Here is an 18,439-nt window from a genome sequence, read left to right on the forward strand (position 1 = left end):
CACCTTCCCTATCCTTTATTTGTTCAACAAACATATATTGGACTCTGGGTTGTGGAAAGGAATGCAGGGAAGTAAAAAAGAAACAGGTTTCTAAGAATCAGTTTCTTGTTCTCCAATAATTTGGTCTAGTTAAAGCAAACAACCCCAAAAATCAGATCAGCAAGCAAAGTTAAAACATATGCCTTAAGTACCATAACAAGAATATAAGAAAAGCTGTTTTAACATGTAGATTGGCAACCTCCTTTCAAGGGAACAATATCATATTTGCTTTGCTATGTGGCTAGAATAAGAAAAAGCAAACAACAAAACCCTCTCCTGTTTTAATGACAGTTTGGCAGTACGAAAGCTCATCGCTCGCATTCCCTCTCTCCCTCTCCTTCTCAAAGGTCTCTGCTGCAACCCCTCCATCATTCCAACCTCCACAGTGCGCCGGCGCCCCACACCAACCAGCTCCATCACAAACAATGCCCAGACTAACAAGGTCAGCACGAAAGGCACAGGGCACAGAAATCGGAAACGTATCTTCCTATATCTAAAGGGGGCGGGGAACCCTCCCCACGATCACCCTCTCCCCATACTGAGGTAGCTTGGGACTGTGTCTCTACGGTAAGGGGCCTGGTGTCCGCCGCTTTCGGGGGTGCTAGGCCTCTTTCCCCTATTTATCCAGTTTTTCCTCCTGAGTCCGTAATACCTCTACTTCCTCCCAACCTGAGCTCCCTATTGTAGAGTGAGGGGGCGTCGCGATGCAGGCTGAGGCAGGGGGAGCTGGGGAAACGCGCAACAGGGGAGATGCTGTCATTATGTACGTAGGGGGCGGGGGACACTCCTTAAGGAAGCCATTGTCAAGGGCAAAGCCTCTAGAGACCCACGGTAGGGGGCTTTCTAGGTAATCCATTTGGGGGCTCTACACAAGGGAGCTATTGTGTGTGTGGAGGTGTGAGGTCTGTAGAGGTAGCAGTTTCTGGATGAAACATTCCATGGGGAAGGCGAGTGAGTTATTCATAGGGAAGCCTCTGTGGGGTTCTGTGTAGAAGAATCTTTCCTGGGAGAAACGTTCCATGGGGGTGAGGACGTCATAACAGTGTCTTCACATGGAATCGCTGTCCATAGGGAAGCCATTGTGGGGAAACCGTTGCAGGGCTGTCTATAGGGGAGCCATTGTGGGGAAACCGTTGCAGGGCTGTCTATAGGGGAGCCATTGTGGGGAAACCGTTGCGGGGGTGTCCAAAGGGGAGCCATTGTGGGGAAACCGTTGCGGGGTTGTCCAAAGGGGAGCCACTGTGGGGCCTCTACAGAGGGCGCCGTGCCTGGGAAAACATTCCTCCCTGAGCCGTTCAGGAAAGAACCGTCCCGAGGAAGCCATGTCGGACCACGCCCTGCGGCGGGAGGCGTCGCCGGACCCCAACAGCCCGCATCCCCCTCCCAGCCGCCCCTCGGCTGCCTCTGCCCCGCGTACCTGACGGAGGGTGACCCGCGGCTGGAGCCGCCAGGGGACCGAGCGCGGGACAGCCCCAGCCGGCGAGGGGGGTACACGTCCATGGCGGCGGACGACTGGCGGCGGAAGAGGACGGTGCCGCTGCGAGGGTCTCTGTGGCCCGCAGGGCGGCTCCAGGCTGGCTGCGGCCGGGCGGGGCAGCAGGGCGTGCCGGGTGGAAGGGGGCGCGGCGCGCGGGCCCGGCGGGGGCGGGGGCGGGAGCGGGGGCGTGGAGGGGGGCGCGCGCCGAGAGCGGATGGGGGCGTCGGGAGCGGCTGGAGTTGGGGGTCGGCGCACGGCCGCAGAGACCCCACTTCTTAAGCTGCGAGGTCGCCGGACCGGATGTTGGGAGCGCGTGTCCGCAGGGTGAGGGTTGCCACAGCGCCGCTCGGCCTCGTCCTCAAGCCCGGCATCATAGAGCGGGGCTCTGCGCGGCGCCCCCGGGCCACGCACACGGACGCGCCCGGGGGCGGAGCCTCTCCCAGCCCGGCCCCGCCCCGCCCGGCCAGCCCCGGCCTCCAGCGAAGTCTTCCGCTCCGGCGCCAGGGTCCAGCGCCCCTCCCCAGTACCCAGGGCACCTCCCCAGTACCCGGCTCGCTTCCCTGTTCTCCGGAACGGTGTCTTCCCACTTCCTGGTCATCAATTCCGCACCTACCCTTCAAACATCCAGTAGATTCCTAGCTGGCCTCGGGTTAGCACAGCAGTGCGCATCCAGCGCTGCGCAGGGCATGAGCGTTAGAGGCGCACAGGATCCCAGAAGACCCCTAACCTTTACTGTTAAGATCCTAGCTCTACCGGTTTTTGCAGGGACATGTACAGGAAACTTGGGAAATACTTCACTGATAGTTGCCAGGCGTCCTGTATATACAGGACGTATTTAATGATTATTGGCCTGCGTCCTTTGTTGACCTTGTCGGAATGCCTTAAATGTCCTGTGTTCATCTTTTTACACTAAATTGCAATAATTAGAGCTATTTTTCTCTCACAGTAATTGATGCTAGATCACTTAAATTACAACACTGGCTGAAAATCCTTCCTACATTAATGAAGATTTGGACAATCCCTATGGTGTCTCCTTCGGGTTTGGCTGAGGGAAGACCAGAAGGGAGTAGGCATTTAAAGTGCTTGTCTTTCATATTCAAGAAAGGAAAATACTTTTTTAGCTCAAGTCCGGAGTCGTGAACAAATAACCACCATTATTTAGAGATAACTTCTCGTCGGTGCAACAGCTCTGAAAATCAGCCAATCAGCGATAGCCTCACTCCGGTAACTATGCTTCTTAGTAAATCAATGACAACCCCACGCTTCTGAAAGTCAGCCAATCAGTGACCGCTCTAGGCCTCCGACAATAGCCAATCAACAAGTGCCTGACACCAGCGACCAAGCTTCCGAAAGTCAGTGGGTACTCAGCTGTCGCACTCCAGTATCCACACACACAGCCAAGAGTCGGTCACTCGCTCCACACTTCTGATTCGGAAAGACAGCCAATCCCTGAAGGCAAGTATTTCCAAAACCATTTTTTTTTCTTTCCCAGACTGAATCTCATTCTGTCGCCCAGGCTGGAGTGCAGTGGCGCGGGCTCACTGCAACCTCTGCCTCCCGGTTCAAGCGATTCTCCTACCTCAGCCTACCGTGTAGCTGGGATTACAGGCTCCCGCCACCACGCCCGGCTCATTTTTGTATTTTTAGTAGAGACGGGGTTTTGCCATTTTGGCCAGGCTGGTCTCAAACTCCTGACCTCAGTTCATCCGCCTGCCTTGGCCTCCCAAAGTGCTGGGATTACAGGCCTGAGCCACCGCGCCCGGCCTTTTTTAAAGCTCCTTTCTCTCTCTCTCTCTCTTTTTTTTTTTTTGGAGACAGAGTCTCACTCTGTTGCTCAGACTGGAGTGCAGTGGCATGATCTCCACTCACTGCGACCTCTGCCTCCTGGTTCAAGTGATTCTTGTGCCTCAGCTTCCCAAGTAACTGGGTTTACAGGCCTGTGCCACCACGCCTGGCTAATTTTTTGTATTTTTAGTAGAGACAGAGTTTTGCCATGTTGGCCAGGCTGGTCTTGAACTCCTGGCCTCAAGTGATTCGCCAGCCTTGGCCTCCCAAAGTACTGGGATTACAGGCGTGAGCCGCGCCCGGCCCTCAAAACCTTTTATAAGATCAGCTCTGGCTTTGTTCAGAGAGGCTGTACCTTACAAGTACCACTCTCCCTTGCAAGCAGAGAAGAAATTCACTTTTTTTTTTTTTTGCATCAGATATTGAGTTCAATTTATTGTTTTGTCCGAGTTCAAAGTTCATAGCTCAAGATTCAATTCCCAGTTACCATTTGGTATGAGTTTGGACTTAATGACAGACGCTATGACACCGTCATGAGATTTATCAAATACAACTCTTTCAATTCTTTCTATGCTTGCAGTGATCAATTTTTCAGCTCAAATCCAGAGTCATAAGCAAGTAACCACCATTATTTAGAGATAACTTCCCATCGGTGCAAAAGCTCTGAAAATCAGCTCTAAAAACAATTCAACGGGGCTAGACGTGGTGGTGCACGCCTGCAGTCCCAGCACTTTGGGAGGCTAAGATGAGTGGATTTCTTGAGCCCAAGAGTTTGAGACCAGCCTGGGCAACATGGCAAAACCTCATCTCTCTGTCTCTCTCTCTCTCTCTATATATATATAGTTTATTTATAAAATATATATTTATATTATATATTTATGTATAAAAATATATTTCATATATACACACACACACACACACAAATTGGCCAGGCATAGTGGCATATGTCTGTAGTCCCAACTACTCAGGAGACTGAGATGGGAGGATCACTTGAGCCTGGGAGGTCTAGGATGCAGTGAGTTAAGATCAGGCCACTGTACTCCAGCATGGGGGACAGAGTGAGACTCTGTCTCAAAAAAAAAAAAAATCAATAAATATAGGCACAGATTTGTGCAACCACCACCACAATCAATTTTAGAACATTTTTATCGCTCCAACAGGAAAATCCTGTACCTATTAGCAGTCATTCCCCCATTTCTCCCCAACCACCCCAACCCTAGGCAACCACTAACCTTTTAATTTGCCTATTCTGGACATTTCATGTTATCAGCATCATTCAATATATGGTTTTTCATGACTGGCTTCTTCCATTTAGCATAATGTTTATAAGGTTCATCCATGTTGCAGCATGTATCAGAATTTTGTTCCTTTTCATGGTTGAATATTATTACATTGAATGGATATACCACATCTTGCTTATCCATTTATCTGTTAATGAAGTCAGATTGTTTCCACTTTTTTGCTATGTTTTGTAGCTAATGCTATTATGAACATTTGTGTACAAGTTTTTTTGTAGACACACAGTTTGTTTCCTTGGAGATCTAGGAGTGGGTTTCTGGATCACATGGTAACTCTATGTTTAACCTTTTGAGGAACTGCCAACCTGTTTTCCAAAGTGGCTGCACCATTTATATTTTCACCAGCATCATATGTGGGTTCCAATTTTTCCTATCTTCCCTAATACTCATTATCTTTTTTTTTTTTTTTTTTTTTTGACGGAGTCTCGCTCTGCCGCCCAGGCTGCAGTGCAGTGGCGCGATCTCGGTTCACTGCAAGCTCCGCCTCCTGGGTTCACGCCTCTCCGAGTAGCCGGGACTACAGGCGCCCGCCACCACGCCCGGCGTATTTTTTTTGTATTTTTAGTAGAGACAAGGTTTCACCGTGGTCTCGATCTCCTGACCTCGTGATCCGCCCGCCTTGGCCTCCCAAAGTGCTGGGATTACAAGCATGAGCCACCGTGCCCGGCCTATCTTTTTTATTATAGCCATTTTAGAGGGTATGAAGTGGTATCTCATTGTGGTTTTGGTTTATATTTCCTGATAGCTAATGATGTCAAGCATCTCTTCATGTGCTTATTAGCCATTTGTACCTCTTATTATTTTTTTTTTTTTTGAGACGGAGTTTCACTCTTGTTGCCCAGGCTGGAGTGCAATGGCATGATCTCAGCTCAACGCAACCTCTGCCTCCAGGGTTCAAGCGATTCACCTGCCTCAGCCTCCCGAGTAGCTGGGATTACAGGCATGCGCCACCATGCCCAGCTAATTTTGTATTTTTAGTAGAAACGGGGTTTCTCCATGTTGGTCAGGCTGATCTCAAACTCCCGACCTCAGGTGATCTGCCCACCTCAGCCTCACAAAGTGCTGGGATTATAGGCGTGAGCTGCCGTGCCTGGCCTGTACCTCTTCTTTGGAGGAAGGTCTGCTCGGATTTTTTGACCATTTTTACTTCGTTACTTGTCCTTTTATTATGTTGTGGTAGCTCTTTATATAGTCTAGATACAAGTACCTTATCAGAAATACGATTTGCAAAAATTTTTATCACATTCTGTGGGTTGTCTTTTCACATTCTTGATGTTGTTGTTTGAAACACAAAACTTTAAAATTTTAATGATATCCAGTTTATCAATTTTTTCTTTTGTTGTTTGTGCTCTACGTGTCATAACTAGGAAACTATTGCCTAATCCAAAGTCATGAAGGCTACTCTTACATTTTCTTCTAAGAGTTTAATAATTTTGGTTCTTACATTTTGGGTCTTTGATTAATTCCAAATTAATTTTTCTATATGATGTGAGGCAGGGATCCAACTTGATTCTTTTCCATGTGGCTATTCACTTGTCTCAGCACCATTTGTTGAACAGACTATTTTTTTCCCATCAAATTGTCTTGGTACCCTTGTTGAAAATTGATTGTGTTACCTATTTTTTTATTTGTGTATATTTGAATCCACAAATGCCAAATTGCAAGAGTGAATTTTATGACAAATTTTCTGAAGTGTACATTTATTAAAGGAGGGAAAATCCATTTGCAGCTCTTTATGTGGTATGCAAGTGTTTATTCAATATTGAAAATGGTGGAAAGTCAGATATAAATCAGCATATACTAACGGCTAAGCATAAAAGATGTGTGATTTTTGTACCAAAGGAATGGATAAAATGACAAATTTTAAAGATAAATTCAGATTGAGAAGATAATCACAGCAAAGTTGTAATGGCCTCCCATACTGTCTATTGTCATCATTCAGCTCAAGTCACTCTTTGAACATACTGCTACCAGTAGTATTTTCTAATGCCAATATTGCAAGCAAATTTTCAAATGCCAGGACAAAATCTACTGCAATAATTTGAGATGTAATGACTCCACTTACTACTGTTGCAGTGATTATCAAAGCTCTAAATGCCTCACTGTTTTGTAGCATAACCATGGATGTGAGTAATCACAGTGAAGAAAAGCTTTTCCTTTGCCTGTGCAACAGTTTTCTTGTGAAAAAGGCTTGCTTGTGGGGCTATTTTGTGTAAAATCCCTTCCAGATGAGATTTCAGAAATGAGCAAATTGTTGCAGAGATTCTCCTAATGAATTAGGAGTTATTAAAAACTGTACAGTTTTTGATGGAAAAATACAAATAAATATTGGTAGATGCTTGCACAATGTTTATTCAAAAGTGAAGTAAAGCTTCACTGATTCTATGGAAGCTATTGACTGTCCTGCTCATATTCTGTGTAATGCTGCTCAAACAGCATATGATGTCTTTTCCATGGCCTTTGAAGCAACTGTCCTGAAATTGTTCTTATGTCAGTGTTTATAATGTTTGAACTGAATAATTAAGATATTTTTGTGATTTTGTTGGCATTTAGTGTTTCTCAATTCTCTTGCATTCAAAAACCTGTTAGCTGTCTCTCTCTTTTTTTTTTTTTTGAGATGGACTTTCGCTCTTATTGCCCAGGCAGGGGTGCAATGTCACAATCTCAGCTCACTACAACCTCTGCCTCTTGGGTTCAAGCCATTCTCCTGCCTCAGCCTCCTGAGTTGCTGAGATTACAGGCATGCAGCACCACGCCTGGCCAATTTTGTATTTTTAGTAGACGTGGGGTTTCATTATGTTGGTCAGGCTGGTCTTGAACTCCTGACCTCAGGTGATCCACCTGCCTTGGCCTCCCAACGTGCTGGGATTATAGGCATAAGCCACCGTGCCCAGCCAGCATTTTTTAACATATGGATTTGAGAGACTCCTCAGTTTATTTGAAGTACTGAAAACATATTTTAATTTTAAAGAAAAAGCTCTTGGGCTAGGCACAGCGGCACGCCTGTAATACCAGCTACTGGGGAGGCCACAGCGGGAGGATCCCTTGAGGCAGGAGTTCCAGACTAGTCTGGGTAACATAGTGAGACTGTATCTCCATTTAAAAAATTTAAAAATTAACCGGGCGTGGTGGCACATGCCTGTTGTCCCAGCTACTCAGGAGGCTGAGGTGGGGAGATAGCCTGAGCCTAGGAGTTCAAGGTTGCAGTGAGTTATGACCTATGCACTCTAGCCTGGGTAGCAGAGCAAGACCTCATCTCTCTTTGTAAAAAAAAAAAAAAAAAAAAAAGGTCCCCCAAATTTCTTATTGACTTTTAAAGTAACCCATTGAGGGAAACCTTTTTAGCAATAGGATCATGCAAATGAAAAAAGAGCAAACAGTGTTATTGAAATACTCCATTGCTTAGGAGAACTCTTGAAAGTGTTAAATGAATAATTGATGAAGAAAAATGTAACCCTGTAAGTGTCAAGGCTGTTCTTAAAAGGGACAACATTACTTACGAACAAGAAAAAGTCTGAGTTGAAGTGAATAATTATTACAGTACTTGTCATGATTACCTTTTGAAATGGATTTCATCCCATGAAGAATTTTATTTTATTTATTTATTTTTTTGACAGAGACTCACTGCTGCCCAGGCTGGAGTACGGTGGCATGATCTCAGCTCATTGCAACCTCCACCTCCTGGGTTCAAGCAATTCTTGTGACTCAGCTTCCCGACATAGCTGGGATTACAGGCGTGCTTTATCATGCCTGGCTAAGTTTTTGTAATTTTAGTAGAGACAGGGTTTCACCATGTTGGCCAGGCTGATCTCGAACTCCTGGCCTCAAGCAATCCACCTGCCTTGGCCTCAAAGTGCTAGGATTACAGGCATGAGCCACCGTGCCCGGTCAAGAATTTTATTCTTTTATATGGATATTAATTACTGAATACTCTTCTAGCATGGGAACAAGTGGAATCCTCATATTTAGTGTTGAAGAAGAAAGGAATAAAAAATGATGATAATGCTCTTTTTTGTTGGGGGGACAGCATTTTTAAGTTATTGGTCAAGAGATGAAACAATCCTGAAGAATAGAAAATCAAATTGTGCCATGAAAGATGATATTTGCTTTAATGAACCAAATTTGAAGAGCAATTTTCAGGGTTGTTAACTTTATCCTAGAATATGTTCTGTGTATTAGTCCATTCTTGCACTGTTATAAAAAATACCTTGGACTGGGTATTTTTTATTTTGTGTATTTTATGGACCTGCTACTTCAGGAAAGACTGGGTAATTTATGAAGAAAAGATTCTTAATTGGCTCATGGTTCTGCAGGCTGTATAGGAAGCATAGTGGCTTCTGCTTCTGTGGAGGCCTCAGGAAACTTACAATCATGGCAGAAGACAAAGGAGAAGCAGGCACATCTTACATGGCTGGAGGAGGAGCAAGAGAGAGAGGAGAAGGTGCTACATATTTTTAAACAACCAGATCTTATGAGCACTCACTATCACAAGTATAGCACCAAGGGGATGGTGCTAAACCATTCCTGAGAAACCACCCCCACAATCCAATCACATCCCACCAGGCCCCACCTCCAACACTGGGGATTACAATTTGACATGAGATTTGGTGGGGACACAGATCCAAATCACGTCATTTTTCCCCGGCCCTCCAAACCTCATGTCCTTCTCACATTTCAAAACATAACCCTCCCTTCCCAACAGTCCCCTAAAGTCTTAACTCATTCCATCATTAACTCAAAAGTTCACCGTCCAAAGTCTCATCTGAGACAAGGCTAGTCCCTTCCACCTGTGAGCCTGTAAAATCAAAAACAAGTTAGTTACTTCCAAGATACTGTGGGGGTACAGGCATTGGGTAAATACTCCCCTTCCAAAAGGGAGAAATTGGCCACAGGCCCCATGCAAGTCTGAAACCCAGAAGGGCAGTCATTAAATCTTAAAGCTCCAAAATAATCTCCTTTGACCCCATGTCCCACATCTAGGGCGCACTGGTATGAGGGGTGGGCTCCCAAAGACTTAGGCAGTGCCATCCCTGTGGTTTTGCAGGGTTTAGCCCCTGAGGCTGGTCTCATGGGCTTCTGTTGAGTGCCTCTGGCTTTTCCAGGCACAGGGTGCAAGTTATCAGTGGATCTACCATTCCACTGCCTAGTGGAGCTGGAGGACAGTGGCTTTCTTCTCACAGCTCCACTAGGCAGTGCTCCAGTTGGGACCCTGTCTGGGGGCTCCAACCCCACATTGCCCCTTCACACTGCCCTAGTAGAGGTTCTCCATGAGGGCTCCACCCCTGCAGTATGCTTCTGCCTAGGCATCCAGGTTTTTCTATATATCCTCTGAAATCTAGGCAGAGGCTCCCAAGCTTCAACTCTTGCACTCTCTGTACCTGCAGGGCTAACACTACATAGAAGCCTTGGCTTATGGCTTACACCCTCTGAAGCAGCAGCCTGAGCTGTACCTGGGCCCCTTTTAGCTGTGGCTAAATCTGGAGTGACTGGGATGCAGGGAACAGTGTCCTAAGGCTGCACAGGGCAGTGGGGCCCTGGGCCTGGCCCCAAAAAACATTCTTCCCTACTCGGCCTCTGGGCCTATGATGGGAGGGGCTGCCAAGAAGGTCTCTGAAATGCCTGTGAGGCCTCTTTCCCATTGTCTTGGATATTAGCACTTGGCTTCTTTCAATTTTCCTGCCTCAGCCTTCTGAGTGGCTGGGACTACAGGTGCCTACCACCATGCCCAGCTAATTTTGGTACTTTTAGTACAGACAGGGTTTTGCCATGTTGGCCAAGTTGGTCTTGAACTCCTGACCTCAAGTGATCTACCCACCTTGGCCTCCCAAAGTGCTAGGATTACAGGTATGAGCCACCACAACCCGCCTGGCTTTTGTTTTCTTATGCAAATTTATGCAGCCTGCTTGAATTCCTCCCCTGAAAAAGGGCTTTTATTTTCTACCACATGGCCAGGCTGCACATTTTCCAAACTTTTATGTTCTGTTTCCCTTTTAAATATAAGCTCAAGTTTCAAGTCATTTCTTTGCTCACACATATGAGCATAGGTTGTTAGAAGCAGCTGGGCCACATTTTGGATGCTTTACTGCTTAGAAATTTCTTCTATCAGATGCACTAAATCATCATTTTGAAGATCAAAGTTCCACAGATCCCTAGGGCAGGGGCACGATGCGTCCGACCTCTTTGCTAACACATAGTAAAAGTGATCTTTGCTCCAGTTCCCAATAAATTCGTTGTCTCAATCTGAGACCTCTTCAGCCTGGACTTCATTGTCTGTATCACTATAAGCATTCTGGTCACAATGATTTCACAAGTCTTTAGCAAGTTCCAAACTTTCCTTCATCTTCCCATCTTCTTCTGAGCCCTTCACAATCTTCTAACCTCTGTTGATTACCCAATTCCAAAGCTGCTTCCACCTTTTCAAGTATCTTTATAGCAATGACCCAGTCCTTGGTAACAATTTTCTGAATGTTTCTTCTCACACTGCTATAAAGAAATACCCGAGACTAGGTAATTTATTTTAAAAAGAGGTGTAATTGGCTCACAGTTCTGCAGGCTATACAGGAAGCATAGTGGCTTCTGTTTCTGGGGAGACCTCAGGAGACTTATAATCATGGCAGAAGGTGAAGGAAAAGCAGGCACATCTTACATGGCTAGAGCAGGAGCAAGAGAGAAAGAGGGGAGGTGTTACACATTTTTAAACAACTAAATCTTGAGAGCACACACTATCATGAGTACAGCACCAAAGGGAAGGTGTTAAACCACCACCACGATCCAATGACCTCCCACCAGGCTCCATCTCCAATACTGGGGATTACAGTTTGACATGAGATTTGGTGGGGACACAGATCCAAACCATATCATTCAGTATGCAGCCTCATATTGCTAAAGTTGAGCATGTTATCTAACTAATGAATGTTCAATGGACAATTGAAATAAGTTAGATGTGACCATTGTTGAAGCTATGTTGCAATGAAAATAACTATAGATTATATCTACAGGGAATTTTATAGGCAAATTTCAAAAACAAGAATCCTTAATTACAGTGGTCAAAAATATAATTAGAAAAATATATAATTCAGATACTTATAATTTGTTTTCTATAAGCAAAGAAATACTTTTAGTGAATGTCCCATGCAATAATTTTTATATCAATGTACATATGCATAAGGAATTAGGCATAATTCTAATTTAACTGAGTCCTTGTATTTTTATTTGTTAAATCTGGCAACCCTACTCGTGGATGATCTGAGATATTGCATGTAATGTTAACAATGATCTTTTAAAAATAATCTGTAACAGGCCAGGCACAGTGGCTCATGCCTATAATCCTAGCACTTTGGGAGGCTGAGGCAGGCGGACCACAAGGTCAGGATTTCAAGACCAGCCTGGCCAGCATGGTAAAATCCCATCTCTACTAAAAATACAAAAATTAGCTGGGCATGGTAGCACGTGCCTGTAGTCCCAGCTACTCAGGAGGCTGAGGCAGGAAAATTGCTTGAACCCAGGAGGCGAAGGTTGCAGTGAGCTGAGATCGTGCCACTGCACTCCAGCCTGGGCCACAGAGCCAGACCCTGTCTAAAAAAAAAAATCTGTAACTATCTTTTTTTTACAGAGGTATAATATCTTTATAGTAAAATGTATATTTCATTTGACAATTTTTGACAAATGTATGCAATTGTGAAACTATTACCACTCCCTCCTCAAATCAGTGTCATTCCACGACCACAGAAAGTTCTGGGAGACTCTCAATGAAAAATAATAACAAAATAACAACACACACACACACACAAGTCGAGACCCTTTTGCAGTCAAACCCCTCACCTAACCCTAGGCAACCACTGATTTCATTTTTTTGTTTGTTTGTTTTGAGACAGGATCTTGCTCTGTTGCCCAGGCTGGAGTGCAGTGGCACAATCATAGCTCACTATAACCTCAAACTCTCAGGCTCAAGGGATCCTCTTGCCTCAGCCTCCCAAGTAGCTGGGACCACAGGTGAGTGCCACCATGCCTGGCAAATTTTTTTAAAAATTTTTTGTAGAGATGGGGTCTCATTGTGTTACTCAGGCTGGCCTTGAACTCCTAGGCTCAAATGATCCTACCACCTCAGCCTCCCAAAGTGCTGGGATTATGGGCATGAGCCTTCACACCCAGCCCTTGATTTTATTTTAACATCCATAGATTAGTTTTGTCTGCTCTTGAAATTTGTATAAATGGAATCAGCATATTGATTTTTGAGATTCATTCATTATGCTATATGTATCAATAATTTGTTCACTTTTATTGATGATGAGTAGTATTTTATAGCTCAAACATAACATAATTTGTTGATCCACTTACTAGGTGATGAACATTTGACTTGTTTCCAGTTTGAGGATATTATATATAAACTCCTATAAAACATCTATGTATAAGTCTTTGTGTGGCCATATGTTTTCACTCTTCTTGGGTAAATAGAAGAATTGCTAGGTTATACGGCACATATATGTTTATCTTTATAACTAACAGTTTTTCAAAGTGGTTGTGCCCCATTTTACACTCCTGTCAGAAGTGTATGAGAATTCGGTCCTTGCGCGGTGGTTCACGCCTGTAATCCCAGCACTTTGGGAGGCTGAGGCAGGTGGATCATTGAGGTCAGGAGTTCAAGACCAGCCTAGGCAACATGGTGAAACCCCATCTCTACTAAAAATACAAAAATTAGCTGGGTGGTAGTGGCATGCACCTGTAAGCCAAGCTACTTGAGAGGCTGAGGCAGGAGAATCACTTGAGCCTGGGAGGCGGAGGTTACAGTGAGCCGAGATCACACCACTGCACTCCAGTTTGGGCCACAGAGTGAGAACCTATCTCAAAAAAAAAAAAAAAAAAGAGGTGTATGAGAATTCCAGTTGTTCCACAACCCTATCAACTCTTGGTAGTATCAGTCTTTAACTTTCATCATTCTCCTGCGTATGCAGTTGCATCCCATTGTGATTTTAATTTGCATTTCCCTAATGACTAATGATGTTGGGCATCTTGTCATATTCTTATTTACCATCTGAATATCTTGTTATAAAATATTTTTAAAGTGCTCTGAACATTTAAAAAATGGGTTGTTTGTATTTTATTACTGAGTTGAAGGAGTTCTTTTAGAGTATTTTATTTCTGAGTCCTTTCCTGGATATAGGCATTGGGAATGTTTTCTCTCGTTGGTTGCATTTACATTTTCTTTTGTGGTTTTTTTTTTTTGAGACAGAGTTTTGCTCTTCTTGCCCAGGCTGGAGTGCAATGGCACGATCTCGGCTTACTGCAACCTCTACCTTCCAGGTTCAAGTGATTCTCCTGCCTCAGCCTCCCAAGTAACTGGGATTACAGGCATGTGCCAAGATGCCCAGCTAATTTTTTGTATTTTTAGTAGAGACGGGGTTTCACCATGTTGGCCACACTGGTCTTGAACTCCTGACCTCAGGTGATCCATACACCTTGTCCTCCCAAAGTGCTGGGATTACAGGCGTGAGCCACCATGCCCAGCTACATTTTCTTAAAGGTGTCTTCTGTGCAGTAGAAGATTTTAATTTTCATGAATTCTAATGTATTTTTTTTTTTTCATTTATTTTAGAGGAGAATGTGGCTGGCTCTGATGTTGAGTGATAAGGGAACAGAGAGAGGTAGGAAGGCCTGAACCAGCCAAGAGACTTTACCTGAGGTAAAAATTCTTCTTCCTTCAATGCCTCAAATCAGGATCTTGAAGCTGGAAAATAATAAAAGCTTGTACAGATTCCACTTTGATTGTTTTTGGCAAGGCTATTTCATAACTACCTGTGGTGATCTAGAGGGTTTCTCAGAAGAAATGACATTTGTGGAAGGAGTCTGGAAGCTGAGTGATAATGAAAGCTATAATTCAAAACCATACTAAGCACCCTTCTCTGTGGTAGCCAGCCTCCAAGATGGCCCCCAGTGATCCTCAAGTCCTGTGTTCATGCCTTTGTATAGCCTCCCCCAATACTGAATCATGCCTGGCCTGTGACCAATAGAGATGGCACACATTGTGACTTCCAAGGCTTGGTCATAAAAGACATATGCAACTTCCTTTTGCTTTCTCTCGCATCATCTGTTCTAGACAAAGCAGCTGCCGTTTTATGAGGACACTCAAGCAGCTCTATGGAGAGGCCCACATGGTGAGAAACTGAGGCCTCCTGCCAAAAACCAGCATCAACTTGTCAGTCATGTGACTGAACCATCCTGGAAGCAGATCTTCCCGCTCCAGTCAACCCTGCAGTTGATCACAGCCCCAGTGGATCAACTTGTCAGTCATGTGACTGAACCATCCTGGAAGCAGATCTTCCCGCTCCAGTCAACCCTGCAGTTGATCACAGCCCCAGTGGATACTTTGGCTGCAGAGAGACCATGATCTAGAACCAATTAGCTAAGTTGCTTCTGAATTCCTGACTCACAGGAACTGTTTGATTAAAATAATAAATATCTTATGTTGTAACAAGTCACTAAATTTGAAGGTAATTTGTTATTCAGCAATAGATAATTAATACAACAGTTCTATAAGGTAAGAATGAGGTATTATCTCCACTATACAAATAAGGAAACTGAGCCTCAGAAAGGTTAGGTGACTTGCCCAAATTAACTGTCAGAGCAGATTTTTTTCCCTTGACAAATAATTTACATTTTATGGCAATTTCCATGGAGAGGCTAGGTGCAGTGGCTCACTCCTGTAATCTCAGCACTTTAGGAGGCTGAGGTGGGAGGACTGCTTGAAGCTAGTAGTTCAAGACCAGCTGTGGCCACATAGTAAGACCCCTGTTTCTACAAAAAATTTTTTTAATTTTTTTTTTTTTTTGAGACAGAATTTCGCTCTTGTTGCCCAGGCTGGAGTGCAATGGCGTGATCTTGGCTCACTGCAACCTCTGCCTCCTGGGTTCAGGTGATTCTCCTGCCTCAGCCTCCTGAGTAGCTGGGATTACAGGCACCTGCCACCACGCCTGGCTAACTTTTGTATTTTTAGTAGAGACAGGGTTTCACCATGTTGGCCAGGCTGGTCTTAAACTCCTGACCTCAGGTGATCTGCCCACCTTGGCCTCCCAAAGTGCTGGGATTACAGGCTTGAGCCACTGCACCTGGCCAAAAAATTTTTTTAATTTGAAATTTAAATTTTAAATTTAAATTGCTCACACCTGCAGTCTCAGCACTTTTGGAGGCTGAGGCAGGTAGATCTCTTGAGTTCAGTAGTTCAAGACCAGCCTGGGCAACATGACAAAGCTCCATCTCTGCAACAAATACAAAAGAATTAGCCAGGCATGGTGGTGTGCACCTGTAGACCCAGCTAATTGGGACGCTGAGGTGGGAGGATCGCTTTAGCCTGGGAGACAGAGACTGTGGTGAGCCAAGATCACACCACTGCACTCCAGCCTGGGCGACAGAGCAAGGCCCTGCTGTCTCAAAATATTAAATAAATAAATACATTTATTTCCATGGAGAAACAATAAAGAGAAACATCAAAACTCAGATGGCAAACCTCCTCAGCCCTTCCTGAACCTCTTTTTCCTCCCCGGCATTCCAACATTTCTCTCAAAAACTCTCAAGCCTGCCCAGCTTTACCTCTAGCCTCCCTCTTGCATTTCCCACTCAGCAAAGCAAAAAGGTGGCTGCATTTGAACTGAGTTTCGATTCCAGCTCTAACTTCAATGTCCATGTTCCTAACCACTCTGGTTCCCAGAAGGGTTTTTCTAGGAAGAAGAATAAGGGAAGGGCATTACAAGTAGAGAAAACAACAAATGCAAAGAAGCGAGGGTTTGACAAAATCCGGCTGCCTCTGAGGGAGCAGAGGGACAATGGTTCAGCGGGGCTAGAGAGCAAACTTCCTGGGAAAGGAGGTGGCAGGGTGAAGCAGGAAAGGAGGTGGCAGGGTGAAGCGGGAAAGGAGGTGGCAGGGTGAAGCGGGAAAGGAGGTGGCAGGGTGAAGCGGGAAAGGAGTTCGTAGCCAGTGTATAGAAACCCATAGGCCATGCCAACAATTTTGGATTTCTCCACAACAAAAAATTTTAGGCAGGGGAGAAAGTTGCTTATATCTGAATTTCCAAAAGACTCTTTAGGGAAAGAAATCATTGTATTAAAAAGAGACTTGCACTGGAATATTTATCGCAGCACTGTTCACAATAATCACAAAGACGGGATCAACCTAAGTGTTCGTCAAAGGAGAACTGGATAAAATGTGGTATGTGCATATACCATGGAATACTGTAATACTTAGCCAGAGAAAAGAATGAAGTCATATCTTTTGCAGCAACATGGATGGAACCGGAGGCCATGATCCTAAGTGAAATAACTCAAGAACAGAAAGTCAAATACCACATGTTCTCACTTATTAGTGGGAGCTAAATAATGTGTACATATAGACACACAGAGCGGGATAATAGACATTGGAGACTACAAAAGGTGAGAGGGTGGGAGGAGGGTGAGGATTGAAAAATTACCTATTGGGTACAATATTCACTATTCAGATGATGGGTACACTAAGAGCCGAGACTTCACCACTATGCAATATATGCATGTAAGAAAGCTGCACTTGTACTCCATGTATATATAATAGATAGTAAAATGTATTATATATTAAAAGTGTATATTAAACATATGTAATAGATTATATTGTATATGTTATATATAACATGTCATATATAACATGTTAATTATATTAACAGTTATATATTATAATATATAATATATAATATATTTTAATATATTATCTATAATATATTTTTATATAATTTGTTTTCCTAAATATGTTTCACATGTAATATATTTTATATAATTATGCATTAATATATAATATATATTTATTATTATATAGAAATATATAATATATATTTATTATTATATAGAAACATATAATATATATTTATTATTATATAGAAACATATAATATATATTTATTATTATATAGAAACATATTATATATTTATTATTATATAGAAACATATAATATATATTTATTATTATATAGAAATATATGTTTATATATATTACACATATATTTTTTAAGACTGTTTGGTAGCTTAGCAGACACTGTTAGTGCTCCTTGGCACTTACCATTTCCTTGCATGCTGGGTCAGGAGGCTGGAAGAGCTGGGGGATTAATGCCTGCTAGGAGCTGAGCTCTCAGTCAATGACTGAAGGAAGTTGCGTAAATACCCCAGCTTCTCACTTGTCAGGTAGGATAACTCTGAGACACACATTCTGTAGCTATTCTAAGGGTTTCCCAGCAGGATTAAGCTCCAGTTGCCCATTTGCTTGATAATGTGCAATCGACTAGTCGCTTTCCCTTCCTTGAATCTCTTCCCCACTCTGCTGCTGGTTTTCCTAGGATTACCTCCCACATAAGGTACTTGCACTCAAATCCTTACCTTAGGTCCACTACTGAGCAGCAGGAGGAGGGGGACTATGAACTAAAACAGATAGAATAAGAAGTAATATATACCATGATTATTAGAATGCTCGTTACAACGTTGATTCTTTCCAAGTTACTCTGTGAATTAAATGCAATTTCGAACAAAATCCCAAGAGAATATTTTAAAAGGAACTTTAAAAACTGATCCCTGGCAGGGTGCGGTGGCTCATGCCTGTAATCCCAGTACTTTGGGAGGCCGAGGTGGGCGGGTCACCTTAGGTCGGGAGTTTGAGACCAGCCTGACCAACATGGAGAAACCCCGTCTCTTCCAAAAATACAAAATTAGCCGGGCGTGGTGGCACGTGCCTGTAATTCCAGTTACTCGAGAGGCTGAAGCAGGAGAATCGCTTCAACCCCGAAGGCAGAAGTTGCAGTGAGCCAAGATTGTGCCATTGCACTCTAGCCTGGGCA

General features: G+C 43.9%; 1 protein-coding gene and 1 long non-coding RNA gene across 3 annotated transcripts in view; one reads left to right on the plus strand and one right to left on the minus strand.

Moving 5' to 3' along the window:
* DNAAF9 (dynein axonemal assembly factor 9) overlaps nucleotides 1–1,893 on the minus strand; it is a 160,836-nt gene extending 158,943 nt beyond the window's left edge. For both annotated transcript variants that reach the window (XM_058432850.1, XM_032142449.2), the window contains exon 1: nucleotides 1,457–1,893. In XM_058432850.1, coding sequence (XP_058288833.1) covers nucleotides 1,457–1,539 — 83 coding nt within the window. In that variant the 5' untranslated portion in view covers nucleotides 1,540–1,893. The remainder of the gene's footprint in view (nucleotides 1–1,456) is intronic.
* A 10,578-nt stretch (nucleotides 1,894–12,471) lies between these two features.
* LOC116461040 (uncharacterized) lies at nucleotides 12,472–15,073 on the plus strand. The gene is made up of 3 exons (XR_004245972.2): nucleotides 12,472–12,591; nucleotides 14,192–14,278; nucleotides 14,693–15,073. It is a non-coding gene; the product is annotated as an uncharacterized LOC116461040 (long non-coding RNA).
* The last annotated feature ends 3,366 nt before the right edge of the window (nucleotides 15,074–18,439 follow it).

This window comes from Hylobates moloch, unplaced genomic scaffold (genome assembly GCF_009828535.3).
Source record: "Hylobates moloch isolate HMO894 unplaced genomic scaffold, HMol_V3 SCAFFOLD_21, whole genome shotgun sequence".
In the NCBI taxonomy this organism is placed as follows: Eukaryota; Metazoa; Chordata; class Mammalia; order Primates; family Hylobatidae; genus Hylobates; species Hylobates moloch.